This window comes from Acanthaster planci, linkage group LG09, assembly GCF_054643075.1.
Source record: "Acanthaster planci isolate LZ-2023a linkage group LG09, COTS_SCS, whole genome shotgun sequence".
Lineage (NCBI taxonomy): Eukaryota > Metazoa > Echinodermata > Asteroidea > Valvatida > Acanthasteridae > Acanthaster > Acanthaster planci.
The window spans coordinates 7265429-7287757 of record NC_141785.1 but is presented as its reverse complement, the minus strand read 5'-3'; the positions used below and the strand labels follow the sequence as shown (position 1 = coordinate 7287757).

Sequence of the window (22329 nt, the reverse complement as noted above, 5' to 3'; positions counted from 1 at the left end):
AGTGGTACCATGCTAAGAAGAAAAAAAGTGAGTGGAACAGTAGAGGGCGCTAGTGAAAGTAGTCGATTCTGCTGTCGTCTGCCATTTTCCACTTAAGTCCCAGTGGTTTCAAATTTTGCTTAAAATTTGCAATATTCGTCACCACCTGACCACGTTTGCACTGAATTGCAGTCCCTGTTGCGAAACTGATAGGTCTAAAGAACCAAAACTGTGTGTGACTATGGAGAAGGTAGGCCTTCAGTAGAAATCATTTTAGCGAAGTGGACATGTTTTTGATTTGCTTTGAGTTGTTATCGATTTTCCACAAGCAATAGCCAAAGGTGTGTGTTAAATCATATTGAAATCGGAGGATTTGGGACTGTTGGGAATCTATAGACTACCTTTAGTTAGCAATAGCAGTGGTGGTTAGGGAAAGAGTTCTTATGGATGGACGCCACTTGACACCCTGTGCACGAATCATATGGGACTGGTCTGAAAATTTTAAGTGTTTTGTAAGTAGGCCTAAATGCCTTATTTCCCCTCCTAAATTGAACTTTTCTGGACATGTTTTTGCTTTCTGATGGCTAATAATAGGTCACTGTTGGGAATGATTACTGGTGTCCGTACATGGAACTCTTCCGTTGGTTAGATGTAGGCCGGGCCCCTAGTCCAAGACTCACAGAGGTGAACATGGTGAAGACTGGACTGTAAATTAATATGTTCGGAGAAAAACCCCCAATCAGTGGAAAGAGCATGGATGATGCACAAAAGTTTGAGAGACTCATTGTCACGCCCCAACTACCGCCACGCCCAAGTATAATTGGGGCCACTGCCAGAGTCAGTTGGGGCGTAACACCATCTGGGTCCTGAGCAATCCCCTTAATCTTCTGAACTTTTCATTAACATCTGCATTAACAGATATGACATATTGACATGACAGAGCGTGTGAATCCTGTAGCTTTTCAGTGTAGGCAAGGGCATGTGCACATTTAATAACAATACTATCGTGACTATGCATACGTACACATACATGTATGCATACTATTAATCATCTTAATATCAATGTTGGGCACGATCAGTCGATCTGTGAGTTCGCTCGATCTTTTTGCGTGATCTGCGCAATTTGCAGGTAATTCTTCTGTCAGTTAATCAGCTTTTCTTTCTAATTCACAGCTGTGGAAGACTGTGCCAAAACAGGAAGTTCCGTTGGAAAGTATCGTTAGAAATTTCATACAGGATCCACTGATAGCGCAATGCGATTCCATGATTATGTTGCTGACTGATTGTGCCAAATATTAAAGATACATACATGTATATACGGCCTTGGTATGCCACCATACATATTGCACTATTTAACGCACCCCTCCCTGGTCAACATAGTCGAGAGGATCATGGGCTATGGCAGCCTACATGTAGACATTGGTAGGCGAAATGTTTTATCTACAGAGAATAACATTCCATACCTTTACTTCACTTAAAAACTGAAGTATTTCTTTTATCAAAGCCAGTGGACTTATCTGGGTGAGCATTACATGGTTACATCCCAATTGTTGCATTAGAAACACAAAGTATAAGTTGCCGTCATCCAGTAACACATTATTTTTGGTTAATAAACAGCCGGCACAAAACTGATTCCACATAATCACTCTATTCCCCCATTGGAAGTGAGTGAACCTGCAGCTTAGTGGTTATTAAGTTAGCTTTAGCTTTAGAGTATACAATTGCAATATAATCGGGATCAAATCCTATCCAGGCCACACTGGTGAATTCCAAATTTGTCACCAACCTAAAAAAAAGTCTCATATCTTCCTTTCATGTATCTAAGTTAAACTGCAGGATATTTTTCTTATCTTATCGTGAACTTTTTTAAAGGAAAAAGGGGTCTGAAATTTACACTAGGTCTAAATACAAACTCACAATGGTAATGTTAGCATGGAACCAGACAAAAAGTTGTCAGGTGAAAAGTTCCCCAAAACACTTAACTGCAAATGGACAGGTGCTATGCCAGTAAAAAGCATTTAGCGAATCGGTACCGGTTTACAGTCAACTATCCACTGCCTGAAAAAAAATCTGTTTATGAACGAAAAAGCCAAGTCCTACAAGCTTCAGCTTCGTACTTCATTGTGTACAATATTTAAGGTAAACGTACTCACGGAGACCCCAAAGAGGACTCAACTACATGTACGTGATGTATGTTGCTCTTCAACTATAGCATATTTGCAACAGTAGTTGGGAGTCTTGGGACAGGCCCAACTATAGTGGGGACAGATACTTTAGTGTCTTGTAACACGTACAACACTATGCATGTACCATTTTACGTGAATGAAGTAAACAAAAGAAAATCGTCAAATTCAGCATCGTTTGTGTGTTGGCTTCTTTTTAAATGGCTTCTTTTTAGATGAAAGCTTTTTCTAAGATGGTAGATGAATTTTTATGACTCTTCAGCAGACACTTGTGGGTGAAAGGAGTTCTCAACAAAGTTTTTTCTAAGAGTTTTGAACTGACATTTATTGCTAAATATTTTTTTAGAAACACGGACGATTTGACATTACTTCACCCCCTCCAGGAAAAGGAGAACGCCAGGAAAAATGAAACAGAAGCAACAAGAAATTGGTTTATTTTTTAGGTCAGTCTAATGTAAAAGTAATAATCCTGATCACTAACCTAATATCTTGAACACTGTACTCTAATGACACAGGCTGGGAAGCTATGGGGGGGACGCTTCACCGGAGCCACCGACCCGGTCATGGAGAAATTCAACGCCTCCATTGGCTTTGACCAGCGCATGTGGAAAGCCGACATCGAAGGCAGCAAAGCCTACGTCCGCGCCATGGAGAAAGTGGGTCTTGTCACCAAGGAGGAAATGGAGGCCATATACGAGGGCCTAGGAAAGGTGAGACTGCACATTGTGTATTTGATGTGAAAAAGTACATGTCGCCCTTTAACCTTTAATTTGGGTTCAGGCAATGAAGTATTTTTGTAACTTTATGCTCTTCTTCAGGTATGAAAACAGTTTGACATCCGTTTGGGTTTAAGTGTGTTGAAAAGTGCACTTTTAAAACATTTAAAATTGTCCATGTTTTCTGGACAATAGAGGGCACTGTGGCTGTGATGTCAATCAGGGAAGACACTGCTCTGTTAACAGGTGTTTCTATTTAAGTTGTTAACCCAACATTTCCTCATTGAAAACAATTCTAGGAAAGAGTTAGTGTATTGCATTGAACTCAACAATGCATCACCAGGGAAAAGAAAATTAAAAGCACAAAGATGTATTTTTAAGAATTGTAGTAAAAGAAAATTGGATTGCATGGACCCTTCAGCACTAGGCAACACAAATTGTATTCAGCATTTTTGTCTTTTGGTGTTATTTCAAAAGTTGGCCGCTGCATTTTGCCTTTCTTGAAAGTCGAAATGTTGGCCAAAAGGATACAGTTTGCAAGCGGTGAAGTTTCACTGACTTCACTTACAAATCTGGCACGTGTATTCTTCAATGTTGTGTGTGCAGGTGGCAGCGGAATGGGAGACGGGAACCTTTAAGATCATTCCAGCGGTGGACGAGGATATCCACACAGCCAATGAACGCCGGCTGAAGGAACTGATCGGCCCGGCAGCAGGCAAACTGCATACAGGACGTAGCAGGAATGACCAGGTCAGCTTGTGCCATAACTTGGGGGAATGGAGAATTATGGAGCAGGGATGACTTGCCCTACCATGGAAATTTGAAAAGCGGGCATCTGTAATCAGGCATGCAACATGGACTTTGACAAGTTACGAGGAAATTCCGATCTTTACAAGACTTTGTACAATGTTTTTCAATTTTCAGCGGCAGAGGTGTCAAGTGGAAAAATTTAGGAAATTGGCTAATCGTGGGAAAAGTTGCATGCCTGTGTAATGTCATGTGTATTGCATTCCTGCAGAATCTTACATCCTAACGGAATATTTATGGCGTTCTTTATTGTTCTCCATTTTTGAGTGCTATTGAATGCATTTAAGTTGTTGGCATGTGCACAAATTCCCCACAATCTGCCTCAATTTTTTGTCACCACAGAAAAGGGGGGGGGATGATTCAATAGCCCATTCCCCTACATCCACCCCTTCAAAAATCAAGGGGATACATACCCCCAGTTCCCAGGATTTACACCCATATACCAGGTTGTCGGCCAAGATAAGAAAACAACTTGCTTTTCATCTGGTTGTTTTTAAGAAATGGAGGAGGAGGCTTTCCTTATTTCTTAGATGACAGACTCGAAAAAAGACGGCAAATGGATTTCTTGACCCTTTTGCTTGTGCGTTTGTGTCCATAGCTAGGCTGCACATGCATTTATTATAACCTCAGCAGGTATCAAAGTGCATGCATGGCTTCACAAACATTTTGGTACAAATCAATATATAAAAAGTGAAAATACATTGCATAATACATTAAAAAAAACACACAGGTGGGATGAAGCAGGTAGGAAAAGGAAATTTTTTTTTTTAACTCAGCCTACGGCTGTTTTCCAAGCATTGACTTTCGTTGGCAGCTTCTGCTGATTTCTGTTTCCACAGTTAGACAGATTTCCAACAGGTGATATTTTATGGCATCGGTTGTATCTTGGCATCATTGTCTAATGTGACCCTTCTTCTCCCCAGTGTGCCACTGACATGCGCATGTGGCTGCGCGACGAGATCGTTCCCCTGCGTCAGCATCTCCTGGACCTCATCACAGTCGCGGTCAAGAGGGCCAAGACGTAAGCTGTGCACCAAAATGAACTCATCTGCTAAGTCTAGCACCACTATTTGCTCTTCACTTGTAGAATTTCAGAGACGTTAAATGCAAAAAACATTGCTGTAAACTGCTTGCCGACTACAATGACCTGAAATATACAACTCAAAAAAGTTACAGGGTCTGACATTTTCATAATAGTAAAATCTTTCCCCATGGAAAAGTGGTTCTTCTTTCATTTACTTGCAGGATTGAAGAAATTGTAGATTTTGATCGAATTTTTTAATATGTGATAGTTTCAAGTCTTGTCTTGTAATGGTTTTAGTCATCCATTGCCATAAAGGAATGCAATGAGCTTTTCATACAGTTTTCTTGTGCATGTTTAAACTCTTCTTCAGAGTATGAAACTGTTTGTAATCTTTCTGGAGTTAAGTGAAATGTAACATGCACTTTTTAAACACTCAAAATTGACCAATCATTTCCAGACAAGTGAGGGTGCTGTTAGTGTGACATATATCCAAAATCAGTTACACATGTGGGCACGAGTCACAACCCTATACGAAAGCAAAGAGTGTGCCATTGATTTCCTGTGGAGAGGTGGATCTGGGTACTAAAATAAGGAATTTCTCGGTTGAAAATGTTTTTAATCATACATTTCACTTGTGTCCTCTGTTTGTATTTGCAGAGAAGTTGACGTCCTCATGCCTGGCTATACACATTTACAGGTACATAGAATGTATTGTTTTTTTTTTAATCATGCTAAGGAATATGATTGATTGTTGCAGTTGAATTTAGGACTACATACTAAAACAAATGCATTGCAAACTGTGAAACTCTGCATGTCTGGAAGTTAGCATGAAAACACTCTCATCCTTGTGTCGCCAACGGCCGCTGGAGTAGCCGCCGCGGGGTGTACATTTAAGATGAGTGAAGACTCTAAAAATGAAGACAAATGGACACTGGTTGAGTGTGGCCCAGAGAACAAAGGCCACAACACAACCCTCCAGTGTCCCCCAGAAAGTCAAGTGACATCATCTCTCAACACATGTGCCCAGTGGCTGTTTCATGTGTAGGCAATATGTATTGTAATAAACATTCAGTGCAAATGTTATGGAAGGCAACATCTTTAAAAAGTACAAATGGGGGTTTTCCTAAATACTCAACACTTGTACTGACTATTATTAATCATGTAAAAATATGATATAACAAGCTAAATGATCAAGCAATGTTTAAATTATTTCCTTATAGAGAGCTCAGCCCATCCGATGGAGTCATTGGCTTTTGAGGTGATTCTTCAATTTCTGTTTTTGCAAGGAAACTACTATGTAAATTCTTTGTGACAATATGGAAGTAGAAACAGATGGCTATTAGTATACAGGATTTGTACCTGAACTACATGTGAGATGCAACTCTATCTAGCAGTAACAAAAAAAATGAGGCAGATAGAATTTCAGTTCTAGAAATGGGTCAAAAACTGATAAACAGCATGTTGCAACTGAAGGTTAAACTAACCCCCTGGGGTGTATGCAAAATCACCTTGAAATTATAGGATTTAGGACTGCTAGGGTTACCGCTGTAAACGGGAATACAAAATTTTATAAACAGAATCCGTTTTCACCTCATTTCACAAGGCATAAAAATGTTTTCCCACTGGTGTGAAAAGGTGTGAAAATGCCTTCCCACTGTGAGACATTGTTTTCATGTTTTGTGAAATAAATTCTCTTGGAAGAGAAAAAGTGTAAAGAGGATATCTCAATTCTGGGTTAAATTTCAGTTGCAGAATACGGATGTCAAAACCATATTTTGAGGAATGGCAAAGAGAATGTTGAAGATGCCCAAATTTTGGTGAGCTTGAATGAAAAAAATCTAGAATTGTTTTGAAGGAATTCTAGGTATTTTCTGGTAAAGGTGGAAGGGTTCTTTTGAAAATCGCAAACCAAAAAAAAAAGAAGTCAAATGTTGAATCTCAACTTTGAATTTTCCGGGATGGTGCTTGACAAACAAGATGAAATAGTGACTGAAAACCTTTCCAGAAAATGTTGTCATTTGACTGTCCGATTCTTGTTTTCTGGGTTTTCAGCTATGCCTGGATGTTTCAGAGAGATTTCCAGCGACTGCATGAACTCACAGCCAGGGTCAACATAAACCCACTCGGATGGTAGGCCATGGTTGTTCTTTCCAGAGTGCGTACAGCCCCTTAAAGTCTCCAAACCCAAGTTTCAACCCAAGACCGACTCGTACTCACAAAGTGAGTCAGAAGTCGCCAGAACCACTTTTGGGTCAAAGACTGGTGAAAGAATCTTGCACAATGCAAATCAATGGGAACTCACAACATTTTTTTGCCTGTGTAGATGTCTACTTATATCAGGATGCTACACTGAGGGATTCATGAAAACAAAGATTTCCGTTTGCTCTTTCCGATGCAAATTAAAATAAAACTACTGGGGGGAAATGAACTTGGGATTCATTTGGCCACATATTACAAAACTTAAAAAGTTAAACGACATTCTTGTCTGGTTTAAGACATTCACCCTCCCATCTGTAGCCCCTGTTGTCCGACACTCCCCCTAGATGTGTCTCAGTATTCCAAACCAAGGCTGAAAAGGTCTAAGCTGGTATCTGGACAATGATATTAGTCAACCTATGAACCACGTCACTTTTATTGCCTGCAACAACCAAATTTCTCTGCAGACAATTTTTTTTACTCAAGAACAGTGCTTACATGTCCTCACTTTCAGTCCTATGTAGTATTGTCGGCACCCGAAGTGGAATACTTACGTACAGAATCACATAAGGAAGCCAATAGGTTCCAGCTGATTACTTGAAATGTTGAAATGATATTTGAACTTGCTTTTCCAAACCGCACATTTTAGATTTCATCATATGCAAATGTTACAGATCACATTTGTGATTGATCACTGTTACCTGAAGTTTTAGAGAAAAAAAATAAATGTTTTCATTTATTTCCAGCGGTGCACTTGCCGGCAATCCTTTCAGTGTTGACAGGGAATTTCTGACTCAAGGTATAAGATATTTCTTTTTAAATACCATCCTTCAGGTGTGTGTTCTATGAGACTCAAGATAATGCACAGGCCAGTCTGTAGACAACATTTTCCTAACAGATTTTGAGCAGTGAAACTCAAGTTTTGAGTGCCTGCACTCACTTGTACTCAAGTCATTCCCCAGTATGAGTTATCCAAAACTGCTGAGTATGTATCAGTTTCCTTTGTCATCATTCACCATGCCACTTACGAGTGTTCCTGAGAAAGGGTCGGTGATGGACTCGACTCACAACACCACAGATGCATCCAGCATATCTACAGTGTTGTTGGAATTCAACCATTGCTGTATCTCCCACCAGAGCTGGGCTTTGGGACCACGGCTGGCAACAGCCTGGATGCGACGGCCGGGCGTGACTACATTGCCGAGTTCCTCTTCTGGTCGTCCATGACCATGGTCCACATGAGCAAGCTGGCTGAAGACCTACTGCTGTTCAGCACCAAGGAATACAGCTTCGTGCAAATCGCCGACGCCTACAGGTGAGATGCTGATGCTGCCTGCTCTCAGTTCATCTGCAAAATGTGAAAAGCTGGTGGAGGCAATTTATTATAAGTGGAACTTTGTAATTCTGCCAAAAGCATTCCTGAGCTGACAGCAATGCGCATGCAATGCGTAACAATTGATATTGGAAAGAACACGTGAAATTTTCACAAACCTTGAAGATATTAACTTGTCACCAGTGATGTCGTCCACTGGTAAGGGACGCTCTAAAATCTTGATGTTAAGATTTAAGGCACTTGATTAGTTGGGTTTATTGGGGGGAAGGGGATGGATAGCCATTATAACTTTGTCAACATGACAATCAAGAAGTCATTTGTTCCCAGCATTTATCCTCCTTATAGCAAACGCTCTCAAATTTGCCTCACCTGTGCCTGTAAAGTAACTTAGCAATGTACAACATTGTTATTGTATGAATATATTATTAAAAGCACAGAGTGCTTGGGTGGGTTCAGGAAGTTCAGAGAGGCGTAGGCAAAAAATGTTTTCAGTAATAAGCACAACGAAAAGAAAGAGGCTCTGTCTGGACTAGACTGGACCAAACGGAAGAGGACAGAGCATGACAACCCGTAGAATCTGACTTGTTTTGAATCAGACATAGTACAGTCTGGTTACTGAAGCCGTGGTTGTTTTTTAGCACTGGGAGCAGCCTGATGCCACAGAAGAAAAACGCAGACAGCTTGGAGTTGATCAGGGGAAAGAGTGGACGAGTCTATGGCAAGGTGGGCGACAGTGACTTCACACAAATGTCCCCCGATCCCAAATACAGACAAGTTGGTGAAATCTAGTGATACCTTGAAAGGCATGCACCATTTTGGCTTAGCAGGCCTAATGCTGAGAGTTTTGGACCTACACTCAGCTTTTGTGTAAAGAGACTCTGAACTAGGTTATGAGAGAGCTTAACTCCTGCCAGAATTCTCTACTTTGGACTCATTGGCATAACTCAGACTCATTACTCTTGGCTCCGACTTCAAGTGTATGATAATTAAATCAAGTCACTCGGAATACGATTGATCATTGCTGCCCATCCCTCTGGCTGAATTAGGGATTCTTACTGAGACTGAAGCCATCGAACACGTGGCTGAGTTCTCCTATTGACTGGGTAAAATTAGGTCGCAGGACTGTGCCTGAGCCGCAACATTGGGATTACGACATGGCTCATCAAGTTCTTGACTACATTTCAACATCATGGATTGGGACCCTTCAGACTTGATGTCCAAGAATCCTTGCATGCTCTCAGTTTTAGTTAGGTCTGCCTCAGTTGCCCAAGAATGCAACATCCAACACCTGCTCACAGGTCCTGTAATGGGATATTGTAAAGTCCATCATAAGTCATCTGGTCTAAAGGCTGGTTCATACTAACAGGCAGACGCAAAAGCAAAGTGAAGTTGATGTCACTCAACATGGGCAGCGACATTCACTGTAGTTGAAATTCGCACAACTTTTGCAAACTCACAGTGCTGATATTTGATCTTACATCAAATTTTGGCCTTTGTGTTAACTTTGGCGTCACATATGAACCGGCCTTTCAACACAGTCCCAAGCTATTCAAGTGAACTGTGAAAAAAGCATTCCTTTGTCATTTATCCCTATGTTCCTTGTGACTGGACTTGTGAAAGGGACCCAACAACAGCCATGGCTTTTAGTATGCACTTTCCTGAACCAAAGCACTATGGGCCTGAATCGAAAGACAGGCTGTACTGGCAACTTCAACTACATGAATAGATTCTTACATTATACATTAACAAGTACTTTGCAGGGGAGTGACACATGAGACCGATTTACAAGTTTTGGTCTGGTTTACTCCTAAGTTTACAGTGATTGTTTATCCTTTGATCAGTGTGCAGGGTTCCTGATGACATTGAAGGGCCTACCAAGCACCTATAACAAGGACCTGCAGGAAGACAAGGAAGCCGTGTTTGATGCGTATGACACATTGACAGGTAGGCAGTCAAAAGAAAAAGAGGCATTACAGTAGCTGAACCAACTTCTTTCTTAAATTTAAATTGTGTGCATGGTTTCATCACATCATATCACACTGTCATGTCATATCACACTCGTGTCATATCACACTGTCATGTCATATCACACTCGTGTCATATCACACTGTTATGTCATATCACACTCATACTAGATGATTTTGTTTTTGATATGCATGTTGCTGATTTGCATATAGAACATTCTAAGCTCATTTTTGTCAAAGCATCAACAACTTGTGTTGAATTCTTGCGTGAAAACAGCACAATGCTTACTTTGCCACATAAAAACCATGTTAAATTTCACGCTTAAACTTTTGTCAGAAATCTCATTTCACACAACTGGTTACATACCTTCAAGTTGTCATACAACTTGACGCAACTTACAGGCTTCCACTATTGCTTTCAATTTAGTAATCCACTGCATGCCATGCTGTATTAAGCATTAATTTTAGTCACAACTTGACAATTTGTCTGCAACCTTCTTAAAAGCAACATAAAAGTGCCTGCTTTTATGAGTAATGCTTTGATTTGGAATTTTAGGGTCAGAAAGGTTAGTGCGTGTCTGCTAGTTATGTTGACCATCTTGGTTTGCAGGGGTACTGCAAGTTGCCACCGGTGTGGTCTCCACGCTGACCATCAACACAGATGCAATGAGAAAGGCACTCAGCCCAGATATGCTGGCCACGGACCTAGCTTACTATTTAGTTCGTAAAGGCGTAAGTTCATGCTACAGCAGTCCTACCAAACCCTTCAAAATCCAACAGTTGTAACAGACATTGTAGGTTAATGAAGGTAGAGCGCAGGACCCGTTATTTTATGTGGGATTTAACTTCAGTGTTTAACTGGAATGATCAACTTTTTGGATTCAAGCCAATATTCTCAACAAATCAAATTTACATACGCCATCCTGAAAACAGGAGAGATTTAATTGGTACCAAGTGCTAATCCGGATGAGTGTCTAAAGGCATGTAACAATCCACATTGGATGCTACATGCTACTTTTAAATTTTAAACAAGCTTACAATAGAGCAAAAAGAAGAATTTGTGCAATACGCAGATTCCAGTATGGACCATGTGGTATGGTACAATACCACACCACTGTTGCCATGGATCAACCGATCAGGATCCCAAATACAAGTTTGCTCTGAGACACTATCACTTGTTCTGTGCCGTCTCTATACACGACAGATCCCATTCCGTGAGGCACACGGTTTGTCTGGAGGTGTGGTGGCTCTGGCAGAACAGAAGAAGTGCTCACTGACAGAGCTGACTTTGGTGGATCTCAAGACGGTCAGGTCAGTCTGGGCTTTTAATGAGTGACCAGGGATAGACCACTCATGTGAAAAAAGCACAGATATATGTAACATGGCACTCACTCACTGTGTCTCTTGTGCATGTTCAGTGGAAAATTGGTTATGCAACATATGTACCAACTGTGCACCATGTTCCCACTGCAACATGTTCCAGGTAACTGGGACACTGTTTGGTGACTCAGCACTAAGATACTTTCATGTTAATACTCAACTCAGATTTAGTCCGTGCGAGTTCCACATAGACCCAAACCTCATCATTTATGAGTACAATATTACAGCCTTATGAATCACATTTACCGTTTTCAATTGATTTATAAAATACTTTAGCAATATTACTACAATGAAACACTATATACAATGTGCCTTGCATCAAATTCTTAGATGCAACATGATCAAAATTATGTCAACTTGTTTAAAAAGCATTGTTGAAAATATTTTTCTTGATTTCTTTGAAGTTACGAAAATTGACATGTGATTCAAATTTGTCAGAGATAATTTGAGACTCAAAATTGGAACATGACAGCATACAAGTAATGAATATGAGTACAATGGTAAGAATAACTCAACAAGGTGAGACAGAAAGGGTTAAAAACTATAACTCATAAATCCATTTGGCAAGATATCCATCAAAAGAAACTGCATAAAACAGTTACACAGATGCGGGAATGGCACATTTATCGAGAAAAAGTCTTTGAATCATTAACAAAAGTTTCTTTGCTCCTTGCAGTCCTGCTTTTGAAGAAGACGTCAGCGCTGTATGGGACTATGAGAACAGCGTTGAGCAGTACACCAGCGCGGGGGGTACCAGCAAGCCAGCCGTCATGAAACAAGTGCAGCAATTGGAGGAATGGTTCGCTTCCCTGGCTTAGAGCCGCTGGTCAGCCAATGACATTCAGTGTACTTGGGCAAGTGACATGGTGACACAAAACGGTTTAGTTGGGTATATTTGTGGCATGTGACAAATCCGTTCATTCATTTTTTTTTTGAAGTGGAAATGGTGATTGAATTACTATTACACGATGAAGAAATGAACCAAAGATGTTCTTGAGTTTTGTTTTTATTGTGCTGAAAAGATTTTCAGGGCAGTTATTAGATAACTAGCCAATTGTGGATGCTGCCAAACTACAGTATATTCCTTCAACAGTACATGAGAAATGCAAAACCTTAAGGAGTGAGAAATTTAAAATTTTCAAAAACTGAAATTGGAAAAATAAAGATGTCTTCCAAAGGCCCCATGCAACCAGAAAACAAGTATACCGAGTCCAACATCTCTATTTTGAAACGCATAGATATCAAGGATATTTTCTTGCTCACCAAACATGTATTTTTTCGTTTAAAAAAATCATCATATTTTGTCTTTTAGTTCAACAGAGTTTACTATTGTGGGTTGTCTCGACTTTTTCTGACCTTCCCAAATGCTGCTGCCAAACTTCTTTTTGGAAGTAAAATAGGAGTGCTTGTTTTTTTAATCCTGTGTGAAATTTTTAAAATTTTAAAAATGAAAATTACGTATCTTTGAATTAGTTCTGCAATCTATAAGATTGTGGCCCAGAAATTGGTCACAGAAATCAGGCAAAAGAGCCAGAAATATCAAACAAATTTCAAGAAATCTGCGGATGACCAGGAAGAATGTTTACAAATTTAACAAACTAACTGTTGTATTCCCTATCCACATACTCACAATTTTGTCAGACAATAAATACTTCATCTTCGGTCTGCAGATTATGCACATTATCCACAAAGGAGGAAATGTGCGCTAAGACTAGTTTTGATGGAATTTCAGGCTATTCATGGTGAAGGACAGCAACAGGTGGAAAGGCTTGTGGTAGCACCATGTGAAGGAATCTATCTCTCTTATGAGTATGTGTGGTTCTGAAAAGAACCGGGAGTTACTCAGAAATGTCAAATAAATCTCAAGAAATCTGCAGATGACAAGGAAGAATGTTTACGAATTTAACTAGTCTTGTTAAACACCAAGATGTCCACTAACAAAGGTTGCAAGACTTTTGTACACTGACTGTAATTTGACTCTTTTTACACAAACGTGAACCTTTAGATTCCATGGTCACAAAATATGAAAGTCCCTTGTAGAAAGGGCGAGTTCACATTGTTCACTGTATTGTGTGGAATTTATTTATTATGTGTGAAGATATACTTGACTGTGATGATTACCACTGAAAGGAATATCCGTTCCAAATGTTGAAATGCAGTATCCACTTTAAATGATATCGACACCTCTGTATTCTGTGATTTTAATTTAAATGATCTGAAATTGGGTGGAGAACCAGCAGTCATTGAAATTCCTGTTTCTTAAAGTTGACCGATCAGGTAACGATATAAAAGATTGTGATGTCTGTCTTCAGTCCCCAGTAGTGTAAGATAAATATAAGACAAATCTAGTTCTTGAGCATAGGTTTTTGAGCGTCACATCCAAAAAACACTGACAACTAAAAAGCAACTCAGATATTACAACAGCTATCTCTCAAAAGGTCTAAAATCTTCCAAAATTGAAGGAAATGCAAATTTGGATTTTTTATGACCTCTGACCTTGCAGTGACCTTTGGGTAAAAATTAGGGATGCAGGAACTTACTTTTCTTCCCAGTCAAATGACTTACTGAACTAAATACGACTGCCAAAACTGTCATACAAAGTGTAAATATATAAAGGGGGGGGGGGTTTGCTACGTCTCAAATAACCTAATGCATGGGTCCTGGGCCCAATTTCAGGGCCTGTGTTCACTACAGAATTGTGCACTTATGATCAGGATTCCATGCTTACTACATCCATACAAAAGAATGTGTGCTAACCGAGTAAGCAAAGGTTCCTTAGTTACATTAATTAAGCAGGAGAATTACCTGTATCTTCCATGCTAAAAAAGTGTGCAGAATCTATTCAAGTATATTAACACAGATTTGTTGCCAACTGTAAGTGGGGCCACACAGTTGGGCCAAGCACACAGGGGTCATCAGTTGCCTGATGTCTAAAAGCTTTCTCCCCCAGGTTTCAAAATTGGATTTATCTGATGCCAGTTATGAAGAAATTACTGAGCAGGATTACGTGAGCATCAAGGAAGATTGAGGGCCATTTTGGAAGGTTGTAATGGATACAATGGACACCAGCTAATGACAAGAGTTAGAGTGGAGTAGTAGTTGGCGGCTTTCTCTTTGGGTGAAATTTGTACATAGTGGTGAGTGAATACTGTTGCAGAACTGAAATCATCATTCAAAAAGATGTGCATGTTAAGGGTTGGTTAATCCTGAGGAAGTTTTTGGAAGTTACATGCATTATTAGCAATAACACTTCTGTGCAACTCCATGGTGTAATTCGGCCTGAAAAATATATGTGGCAATGTCTTGTTGGATTTCGGTGGATTGACTGTATGAATTATTTCCTGTTGTTAACATTAACATTGTGCATATGAACATTGTCAGAATGCAGAATGTCAAATCTGCAAGTTCAGCATCTAGGCGAGCTGAAAACATTCATGGTGCGGGACTCCACTGACTTCACTTAAAACCAAAGGGCTCTATGTTTCAATGAGAGAAGCGTCATAAAGCAAACATCTCCCACTGGGGACACACTCGCTATATTAAAGTGTGCTTTCAGCACAAGAGTACACACCGGTAATGTCACAAATCTATAAGCCAAAGCTATACCCCACTGAAAATGTCCGATTCATCAATCTATTAAGACAAATTCACCAACCCATTGGATCCAATTCACTTACCTATTGGATCCAATTCAATAACCAATTCCAAAACCAGTTGCTTTTGCTTGGAATCAGTTGGAATCCAGTTGGGTTCAATTGGTTTGAATAGTAAATTTGGACCTTATCTCAGTTGGACCATTTCAAACCAATTGACACCATTTAAATGCCAATTCACGATCCAACTGTAACCAACCGAAGAACCAATTGAAACCATTTCAGTACCAACTCAAACCCACCGAGTCCCATTTGAAACTCCATTTGATGGAGGAAACAAGCTGAAAGCAAACCAATTGGAACCAGTTGCATCCCATTTGAAATTTCCACTTGATCAAGGAAAACAGAGAAAAAGCACACCAACTGGAATCATTTGATTCCCATTTGAAATTCCAATTGTTTGGGGAAAACAATTAGCAAAGAAAAAATGCCAATTGAAACCAATTGCATTCCATCTGAAATCTCCAATTGATGGGGGAAAACAAATGGGAGAGAAAACAAAAACTGAAACCAATTGAGCAGCAACCAATTGCCAGTTGGACCAATGCATTCCAATTAAATCCAATTCAAAAATCAATTGATTTGAATGGGCCATTTCTAGTAGGGTAAGCACTTGTTGCTTAAGTTTGTCTCATATCTGTCACTGGTGAAGGGTTCCTTAAGCATGGACCTGAAACAGTTTTCACCGTTTAAATGAAACATTTGTTGAACTTACCTGTCACTTTTGTTAATACAGTAAAAACAAACTGTAAACCGAGCATGATATCTTTGTTGTAAAACATGCCGAACTTGACAGTAGCCATTAAGCCAGCACTATATTGGTAATGGACTGAATCTCTCTCAAACCACCATTCTGATCCAAGCTGAATCCTCAATAAATCCAATCCTACCTGAATCCTACTCAAACTGACATTCTAATCCTGGTAGAATCCTCAAACTGACATTCTAATCCTGGTAGAATCCTCAAACTGCCATTCTAAGCCTGGTAGAATCCTCAAACTGACATTCCAACCCTATCTTGATCTTTCTCAAACTGCCATTCCAAGCCTGACAGAATCCCCAAACCAAGTCCAATCAAAGCTGAATCTTACTCAACTGATGTTCCAATCCTCAAAGAATCCTTCTAAGCCTGAAGCTCCAAACCTACTTGAATCTTCATCAAACTGACGTTGCACTCCCAGCTGAATCCTTCCAAATCCGACATTCCAATCCAATCGGGCAGAATCCTCTTCAAACTCACAATTCAGTCCAAAAAGAATCGTTCTCAAACACTGCCATTCTGATTCTTGAAGAATCCTTCTTAAACTGACATTCCAGACCCAGCAGAATTCTTCTAAAACCGACATTCCAATTCTTATGGAATCCTAAATCAATACTCCAATCCCAGCTGAAGTCTCTGACTGCTGTCCTGTTACAAGCCAAACCCTTCTCAAACTGGCATTCCAATCTGGGCAGAATCCTCAAGTTTGGCCTTCCTTTCTTTTTTAAGAACTGAGTTTTTCTCAAACTGACGTTCCAATTCAAGCTGAACCTTTCTCAAAATTGAAATTCCCATCCGGTCCCAGCTGAATCCTTCAGAAAATTAACAGTCTGATTCTGGCAGAAACCTCAAACCGACAATCCAATCCTGGAGGAATCCTTAAAAATGACATAAAACTGAAATTTGTATCTTATCAGAATCTATTTGAACTGGCATTTTGATCATAGTTGAATCCTTTCAAGCTGATATTTCAGTTTGAGCAAAATCCTTGATTTAATTGGGCAATGACAACACAATCCTTGTCAAAAGATCAGGACTTGGCAAAGGCAGAATCTCTACCAATCTAACATTTCAATCTAGAATCTTTTTCAATCATGGCTGAATCTGTTTAAAAGACTGCCTTGAGAAGCAAGGAATGAAACTCAGCCCATTACTTTCTTAAATTCCAAATTAGAGACTATCTGAAAGTTTTTAATGGGAGTGTTGCACGGGTCCTATCGTTAATCCATGCAACATTTTCCCCCAATTGTTGTCAGTTCTACAGAAACTGCAATCCAACAGGCAACTTTCCCTTGGATCAGCTGATTTTACCCATTGGTTTTTGTTACTTTCCATGTCTGCCATTGCAAACTGAGAAAACTACATGTACAGTAGCTTGTTATCGGCTCGGAGTTGAAGTGCACCCTCACCAGCAAAACAAAGACTGGCCAGTGAGAAGTTTTCCATCCGGGTTCATCCACGCATTTGGCGTAAAGACCATATATTCCTGCATGAATTTGTAGCACATATTCAGCATGCCGCGCACCAAATGTGCATATACCGTACTTGCACGTAGATGTGGTGGGTTCCTACCAAAGGACCATCATTTTCATTTGAAAACACTCCCTCGTTTGTTCCTGCTCAGAATGAACACTCTCCATTTCCCTGACTCTCCAACAGCTTGCCTGTGCAGTGATTCTGTGGATGACATATACTACAGTAGTCAACTGCACTAGACGCATGGGCATTCACTCTTTCATTAACTCGGACAACTAAAATAATGCACAAGAAAACACAATTGGGTTGACAGTTTTTGGCATTCATTCTAAAAGTTCCTTCAAAGTTTTAAAATTGCTATAAATATACAAAGTTGACAGTATTTCCAATTTGAGAAACCGTTTCTAGATTGATAAATACAAAATTCATGGTAATAGTAGGCACAGATTTTCTATGTTGGATTAGTAAACAAAATTATTTTGATAAAGTGTTTCCAAACCCAGGGATAAAAAGGTAGGCCTACAGCTGTTTTATGCTACATGTGCTTTTACCATAAAACAAGGAGTTTCAGCTCTCCTCCAATGAAAGTTGGTCTTCAATATTAGCATAAAAAGCCCACTCGATAAAAAAGTAAAAGCCTTTGTGAGAACAAAAATGCTGAAGTACAAATTTTAAACATTTTCTGTTCCCCTCCAAAAAGTTATGTAATTATTTTTAGATGTGTACAATGTTCTGAGTTGAAGTTTTGAGCCCCCTCCCCCAAGTTGGGGGGGGGCACATACAGTACAGGCTTCTTGGAAGAACTTAAGTTTTTATACAAGTACAAAAAAGGGCATCTAAAGGAAATTATGAGTTCTTCCAGCCATGCAACAAATGACTACAAAAATACATCTCGGTACAAAGTTCCAATTGGGCACTGAGATAGCATTACCCTCCTCTTTCTAAAAAAACCCCGAAAATAAGAAAATAAAATCAAAATCAAAACAGTGGACTGGCAGTTTTGTTGAACACGTCTCCTTTTGCACAAAGTTTTCATGGACTATGTGCTGTACTTGTTCAGTTCCCCATACAGAAAGCAGGAAAATACCATTTTAAGCAGATCTCTTACACATTTTAGTTGAGAGCTGAACACTGGTGTAATTTTATTTTCACTTAATACCTAAGGCGAAGTTCGATAAACTTGTCGACCAACAGTTGATTTTGCTCAGTACACTATGCCCAAAATATATCCTTATTTCTGGCAAATTTGACCAATGTTATCAACCAACCAATCAACACTGACCAGTTATTATGGTTGCTGATCAAACCCGGCCTTAGCTTTCAGTTTTTTGTCAGCTTCAAACAATTTCCGTAAAATGTGGCCTTATCAAGTGAATTCAACCTTGGCAAATGTCCTACATCAAGCAATTAAGGCAAATTTCCACAAGAACAGCAGAACATTACAGCTGCAGGTAATGTTTTGATACTTTCAGTGGGGCCTGTAGATCTATCAAGACAACATACATGTATCTGTCCATCTGACTTGGTGCATGTCCGTCTGTTCATCTTGGCACCTTCCAAATGATGCATCAAGGAGTGACACTACTGTGGGGTTGTACATACTGGCAGGTGATTGCTTAACCACCACTCATACCGTACAGGGCCAACGAGAAATGATTCAATAATTGTTTCTCTAGCGAGCTTCTTCAAACCCTTTGAAATGCATATACACGTATGGACCACGGCTGATTTCAGGAAACTTTGGGCAATGGCATAACTCAAAATATTCCACGTTTTATTATAAAAACTTTGTGCAATCATCGGCTCAGTGCTAAATGGTCGTTTACAGAAAAAAATTTTTAAAAATACTCTTTAGGGCCTTACTCTGAGCAGGAAAAAAATATTGTATTCAAACAGAATGCATTTGATGTACTTTTATTTATTGAACTAGTTTTCTTGGGCCAACATATTAAATTTAACCAAATAAATTTTGTTGCCCGATTTCAAGTTTAGATTAGTAATTTCCAATAAGGACCTTTCAAAGCAATTTTTTAGTGAGGGTCTTTTAGCACTGACACGACGCAAATAGTTATGGCCCATTCCAGCAAAGTCACACAGTGTGGAAGTCTACACCTTATATATCAAATCAGGGCATGCAGTACCCTGTGTAAACTGTCTTGGGCACAGTAAGTTATGGCAAACCAATAGCAAATAAATAATTTTGTTAACTAATTGCTGCAGTTGTACAGCCCATCACTGATGAGCTTACAGCTCTTACTTGTGAGAAAATGTTTAGATTTGCCCCACACCAACTGTTTCAACACAGCTGATCCCACAACTGTTTGGCAATTGGTATAAACACCTTGAAGACAACAGACGTTGTCCTAGCTGGGAGGGTTTTTTACTACTCAAGACGCTTAAAATGTTTAAAATGTTGAGAAAAAAGCAACATTTTGTGAAAATTGATCATAAGTACTGCGCAGGTGAGTTTGCTGTGCAACACTTACGCCTACTGCAAGGAATCAAAAGTTTCATGAGATCAGCCGCTAGATTTTGCACGAGGCCATTTAAACACAGTTTGTGAAGACAAAATTGTGAGGAAACAGGTCTCATGTCTACAAGCATTCGGCCAATCTCAGCTTGACGGCTTCCCTTTCTTCCTCTTGAAGATACTCAGGATTCTTTTCAGTATTCCCGTGGTCTCCGTCAGGTTCTCGTTCTCATGGGGTGAGATCCCCACAGCGAACTTGCTGAGATGCGGCACCCCCGAGCGATTCGGGGTTGTGTCCAGGCTCCCCTCGGCTAGCTCCCCCGGCTCCAAGTCATCCCCACCTCCGACAGCTTTGGATTCCTCCTCTTCGGCCTCCACACTCCGGTCCTCCGCAGTCCGTTCAGATGTTGGTAAACTGGCTTCCTGTTCTGTCAAAGTACCACTTTCCTGAACATCTTCAAAAGTACTCAGTTCACATTCCTCTTTGGCAAAACTCGTACCTTCTGGAGACCTTGACTCCAAACTCTGAGTTTGTATATCTTCATCACATGAGCTTGCATGTTTAGGAACATCTTCATCAGCGTGCAAAGCCCTCTCTTCAGTCTCTTCACTTTCATCGGACACCGACTCCACAAAGAATTCCTCCCCGTCCACCACAAACTTGTCACTGGCATCTGACTGTGTGATGCTCCCGTCGTCAGTGGCTGCCTGCATAAGGGCCTCGCGCAGCCGGCTCTGCATTCTCTCGAGGTCGTCCATGGAGGGCGACACAGAGCCAGGCGTGGCTGAGGACTGGCTGGCGTCTTCTGCTTCAACATCGGTGCTTCCTTCGCCTGGGCTCCTGACACTCAACAGCTCACTGGGCATGTCTACAGACGTGAACCTAGGTGTGGTACCCGGTGTAGGCGGGGGCGTGGACGATGGTAAAGGGGGTGGAGTCTCAGGTATAGGAGTGGGTGGCAATGGTGGCTTGAAGTCTGCAGCACCTTCATCAGAAAATTGACAGCCACAATCAGTCAATCAGTCCCACAACAGGGCAACAATTGTGTGTACAAACAAAACATTCTGATAACACTCAAAAAGAGAAAATTGACAGGAAATTGACAGAAAACCTGCAAGTATTTGTGAATCAATAAACCTTAGTCATGGGAAATCCAGTTTCTTTATTTTATTTTCCGTATCTGTCATATTCAATGCAATCTGTTAAATGTAACATATACATGTAATTTATCACAAATCTTAAGTTATTCCAAACACAAACTGGCATGAATTTGTATTGAATTTTATTTTGTTGCATTTATTTTTTACTCTCAAGTTCCCAAAATGAAAAGTTTTACCTCACTTTCAATCCAAGATGGCCGACACATGAATATCGTCTATTGTGAGTGCTTTTGAACATGTGAAATGACATACTTGACTGCAACACTATGAAATATAAGCAACTGTAATCAATCCAACACAGCTCGATATCTTCTCATTTAACCAACACACTCACTTGCTTCATCTACTTCCATGTTTACCTCCACTCCACGGCCGATGCGCAATTACAAAATATAAGCAGCTGAATTACTCCAACATGCTCTATACATTCTCATTCAACCAACCCACTTACTTGCTTCATCTACTTCCATGTCTACCTCCACTCGCTCAATGCGTGGCCGCTTCTTACTGGGGTCCTCGGTAAAGTCCCTGCTGCGCGCCCTCTTCTGTCCGTTGTCGGAAACCCTGGGCGGCGTCATGAACAACTGGAAGGCTTGCTTGCTGTGGGCAGGGTGCATCGGGGGCACGCCCTCGGGCTGGTGGGCAAGACACACACACAAACGAATGGAATTTATCATCTCTTTCAACAAGGGATTAAATGTCTGGGCCTTATTTCATGACTGCTAACCGAAGAAATCTGCGCTAACACAGAACATTCCGTGCTTATAGTGTTAGAACAAAACCCCGCACTCATCGAGTCACCACAGAATTCTAAGCTACAAAAATTTACACACACACATACATGTAGCCCAAATTTCCTTGCTGGCCTGCAAGATATGCTCATAGTTGATGCAGAATATTCTGCTGTAGTTACATGTATCAGTGTTACTGAGCCATGAGATGGGAACCTGGTTATATAGCCAAAGGCAAAGTATCATTTTTGACTCCAAATCTCTCCCTTTTTTAAATGACAAGACAATGAAGGTAGTTTTTTTAGCAACAAAATGTGGACCCCATAATGCTGACTCTTTAAGGGTCAGCAATGCCGTGGAGCATCACATACTCCGATGACAGGTGAAGTCACACAGCCGAGTCAGGGTGCCACACCTGGTCATCCTACAAAACAAATGAAGCATGAGGGCATCCATGTCACCTGCTTCTACAAACAGAAGTTGTAAGAATGCATTT

General features: G+C 40.3%; 2 protein-coding genes across 4 annotated transcripts in view; one reads left to right on the top strand and one right to left on the bottom strand.

The window, feature by feature from the left end:
• The first annotated feature begins 45 nt into the window (after positions 1-45).
• Positions 46-14893, top strand: asl (argininosuccinate lyase). Of its 2 annotated transcripts, XM_022240653.2 has the most exons (14): positions 46-229; positions 2678-2872; positions 3485-3628; positions 4609-4706; positions 5367-5406; positions 5930-5967; positions 6762-6839; positions 7652-7704; positions 8043-8220; positions 8877-8961; positions 10080-10182; positions 10813-10934; positions 11407-11513; positions 12259-14893. In XM_022240653.2, the coding sequence occupies exons 1-14, from the start codon at positions 221-223 to the stop codon at positions 12398-12400; spliced, it is 1392 nt and encodes a 463-aa protein (XP_022096345.2). In that variant the 5' UTR covers positions 46-220; the 3' UTR covers positions 12401-14893. The 2 variants fall into 2 exon arrangements, with proteins under 2 accessions (XP_022096345.2, XP_086997180.1); XM_087141054.1 differs by lacking the exon at positions 46-229 and having other exon boundaries at positions 2669-2872.
• Positions 14894-17772: 2879 nt separating this feature from the next.
• The window catches only part of zcchc8 (zinc finger CCHC-type containing 8), a 45525-nt gene continuing 40968 nt past the window's right edge, over positions 17773-22329 (bottom strand). For both annotated transcript variants that reach the window (XM_022240647.2, XM_022240649.2), the window contains 2 exons: positions 21554-21737; positions 17773-20927 (listed from right to left, as the gene is read on the bottom strand). In XM_022240647.2, coding sequence (XP_022096339.2) covers positions 20086-20927; positions 21554-21737 — 1026 coding nt within the window. In that variant the 3' untranslated portion in view covers positions 17773-20085. The remainder of the gene's footprint in view (positions 20928-21553; positions 21738-22329) is intronic.

Bases quoted from the DNA above. Each gene is read 5' to 3' on its own strand.
- asl (XM_022240653.2), top strand. The intron at 2,873-3,484 runs GTGAGACTGCAC...TTGTGTGTGCAG, and splicing joins TATACGAGGGCCTAGGAAAG to GTGGCAGCGGAATGGGAGAC. The intron at 6,840-7,651 runs GTAGGCCATGGT...ATTTATTTCCAG, and splicing joins AACATAAACCCACTCGGATG to CGGTGCACTTGCCGGCAATC.